The following is a 3542-nucleotide window of genomic DNA, read 5'->3' on the forward strand; positions in this document are numbered from 1 at the left end:
GCTGACAAAATCACCTACCCACTCCTGCGCCACCTCCCCCCTCTACTACAAGAGACCCTCCTTTCCATCTTCAACAAGTGTTGGAAGGAGGGAACTGTACCGGAGGCATGGAAACACGCCATAGTGATTCCTATCCCCAAGAGTGGTAAACCCCGGAACAAGATAGCCAACCACAGGCCTGTTTCGCTCACCTCCCACGTAGGGAAAATCTACGAGAGGATGGTATTCAACCGACTGTCGCACTTCGTGGAATCAAGAAGAGCCCTTCCAACACTCCAGGCAGGCTTTAGGAAGAGACGAAGCGTCACGGACCACATCGTGAGGCTGTCTGAACATATCCGTAGGGCCCAGCGACAGAGGAGGATCTTGCACACCTGCTACCTGGACATCGCCAAAGCATTCGACACGGTCTGGCACGCCAAGCTCCTTCACAAACTAAAATCCTTGGGAGTCTCCCCAGCTATCTACGCTTTCACCCGATCGTTCCTCTCCAATCGCTCCATCTCGGTGAGATGGAAGGGAACCCTCAGCCAACAGGCCCCCGTCGACATGGGAGTCCCCCAAGGCTCTGTCGTGGCCCCCCTACTCTTCACACTACTGCTGGCGGATGTCGGAAAAGGCGTGCGCAGCGACACGGTCGTCACTGCCTATGGCGACGATGTAGCACTATGCCGCAAGTCCAGGCACAGGCGTCCCAAGCGGGACTCTGCACAACACAAAGCGGAACTTCGGGTATTCTAAAGTCAAATAGAGCTGGTGGTGGCACAACTCACGAGCCTAGGATTCTCACACTCCTCGACCAAAACGGTGTACATGCCTGTACATCAAGTTGGCTACAATAGGGGAGAGTATCCCAACTGGAACCACATCACAGTCTGGCTCACCTGTGAAGCCCACTGCCTCAGCTCGATACCTGGGAGTCATTTTCCAGAGAGACGGACGGTGGACCAAGCACATCCAACAGGTCTCCCGAAACGCTAGACGAGCACTCAACCTGGTTCGGGCTATCCGACACGAGTCCTGGAGTAAGCACCGTGCCACCCTTATTCCCATAGTCCAGAGTCTTGTGCGCTCTCGGCTCCTCTTTGGCGCCCCTGCCCTCCACGACCTACCGCCAGAGACCCTACGCAACATGACCCGGATCGAGTGCCAAGCACTCCGCCTAGCGCTCGGTCTACCGACATCAGTCCCGCAGGAGCAAGTATACAGCGAAGCTGGGATCCTTCCTCTCCGACATCGTCTCAAGCGGGACGCCTGCAGATACCTTTTTGGCTCCACGAGGGTCCCAAACTCTACGGATGCGGAACTGACAGAAGGCTGGGTCAAAAACCAGACTACAGCTCTTATGCAAGGCCTGCCCAGCTCAATAAAGGACATCTGTCTCGCAGCCGGACTTCGACCAGACGACCGAAGGCTTGTATCCCAGCATCAATTCGACCCTGTTCCTCCCTGGGACCTGGACCCTCCCGACGTCACACCTGGCATCCCCGGACTAAACCGCCACGACAGCCCCCACCTGCTGTTAATGCGGACCCGAGAGTTACTGGCGAGAAAATATGCGGAAGACTTCCTCGTGTACACAGATGGCTCCGTCCGTGAGGACGGCCGCACTGGAGCGGGAGTCTTCCTGCAGCCGACAAACGAATCCTTCTCGGTGAAGCTTCCTCCCACCACCATCCAAACGGCCGAGCTCGTCGCCATCCGAGAAGCAGTGGTCAAGGTCATCAACCTACCCCAACCTCCACCACGAGTCACCATTCTCTCTGACTCCCGAACAAGCCTGACTATCCTGCAGGGAGCATACTACGAGTCGAGACCCGAACTCCTCGACGGCATACTACGCCTCTCGACTGAGGCCACAAATCTAGGCGTCCGCCTCCGTTTCCAGTGGGTCCCATCCCACGTGGGACTACACGGAAATGAAATGGCGGATAGCGCCGCCAAACGAGGCGCTCTACTGCCAGAGGAAAACCGGGTCGTGTTTCAGCTCACGGCCTGCGACGCTTTCCGCAGGATAGAACAAGCTTCCTGGGACATCTGGGAGTCGGACTACGCCGCCACCGCAGCCTCCCGGGGATGGCCCACTACTCGCCCTATGACCAAGGCCTCGGCCTCTTGCTCACTACCTCCTCACATATCTTCTGCTATTTCCAGGATCCGGGTCAACCACTGGTGGAGCAAATTCCTACAACCTACCTGCACCTGCGGCACCGAACCGGTGTCCTTCCAGCACTGCCTCTTCTTCTGCCCCACGCTGATGGACCACTTCCTTCCTCTACGAGACCTTCTCGGCGACCCTCCTACAGCCCTGGATCGCCTCCGGGCCAACACCACCACGGATTCAGGCCTCACCCATATCGTCCTGGCAGCCCAGCTAACGTGCTCCTCCCCAGTGGGAGCCCTCCTCTAAAAAAAAGAAGGATCATCTTAAACACTCCATCACATCTACACATAAACCGCTCCTGCACATGCTCCTGTCAGGAGTGTGTGTGTGTGTGTGTGTGTGTGTGTGTGTGTGTGTGTGTGTGTGTGTGTGTGTGTGTGTGTGTGTGTGTATGTGTGTGTGTGTGTGCATACGTTATGAAAGTCGATAGCATTAAGGAGGTTGTTAAGCTTCTTAAGGGTATTCTCAAACTTTCTAACCAGTACTCTGCCATTTGGAAGGTGGGCATAAACCAGATTACCAAAAATGATTCATTTATTCAACGTTTCGTCTGCAAGGAGAGATCTTCAGGAAAATCTGCCTGCAGAAGTCCCCCACGGATACTCCATTACACACTGTAGACACTTGGAAACCTGTTGGACGAATAATCCCCGTATAATGATTCTCTTCTTGGACATTTGTCCCCCATCTTATGCCTCGGCGAGACGGGGATAGTTTAGTGGCCGTTAGTGTTAGCTGCAAGTAAATTTCCCTAACGACAACTAAGCGTTGACACTAGGATAGTTTTGAAGCAAATTTACCAAGTTTCAGTTAACATTGGGCAAGTGGAGGGGTAGTTTGCAAGTCACTGGCACTAGAGGTTACTAAACTAGTTCCGTGGAAACGAGGCTTTAGAAGACTTTCTGGGTCATGAATAGCTGATAGATAGCTCTTCTTTGAATTCCATATCAGCAGTTATAAGTCATTTTCGTACCAACAGTTATCAACCATGAGTCCATTTATACAATTCACAAGGGACCTCATCCACATAAGCTTAGAATTTGTCTTAGATTAGGAGAATTGCCTCAATGCGTTTAGGAGAATAAATGACTTAGATTTGTCTAGAGTCTAGACCAGTGTTTCCCAACCTGGTGTGCTGAAATCAATTATAGAGGGTGCTAGGAAGTGATGCACACAAAAATCACATTGATATATATATCATTGATTACCCAGTTGTGCATATCTTAATTTTTCTATGTTATTTTGTTTTTCTAGGGTGTTCTTATTGCTTCTACAAACAATATTGTCAATTTGTTCCAGTTCTAAGGAATCACGAAGATAAATCGTCAAGCAGTACACTTCAATTTCTTTTATCCTTCTAATAACAAGATAGGGGTGC

At 52.0% G+C, this 3542-nt stretch overlaps 1 protein-coding gene across 1 annotated transcript; it reads left to right on the forward strand.

Annotated features, from left to right (window-relative positions):
• The first annotated feature begins 219 nt into the window (after positions 1–219).
• On the forward strand, positions 220–2410 carry LOC143035681 (uncharacterized). Its single transcript, XM_076202546.1, has 2 exons — positions 220–732; positions 830–2410. Exons 1-2 carry the CDS (start codon positions 220–222, stop codon positions 2408–2410), a joined length of 2094 nt encoding a protein of 697 aa, XP_076058661.1.
• Positions 2411–3542: the final 1132 nt, after the last annotated feature.

The sequence above is a fragment of the Oratosquilla oratoria genome, chromosome 19 (genome assembly GCF_046742065.1).
Source record: "Oratosquilla oratoria isolate Oo_2021 chromosome 19, ASM4674206v1, whole genome shotgun sequence".
In the NCBI taxonomy this organism is placed as follows: domain Eukaryota; kingdom Metazoa; phylum Arthropoda; class Malacostraca; order Stomatopoda; family Squillidae; genus Oratosquilla; species Oratosquilla oratoria.

What these genes read in the sequence shown, in the direction of transcription:
- LOC143035681 (XM_076202546.1), top strand. Translation starts at nt 220, where the DNA reads ATGGTATTCAACCGACTGTCGCACTTCGTGGAATCAAGAAGAGCCCTT. An exon ending in AACACAAAGCGGAACTTCGG is followed by an intron (nt 733 to 829) that starts GTATTCTAAAGT and finishes CTGTACATCAAG; the next exon opens with TTGGCTACAATAGGGGAGAG.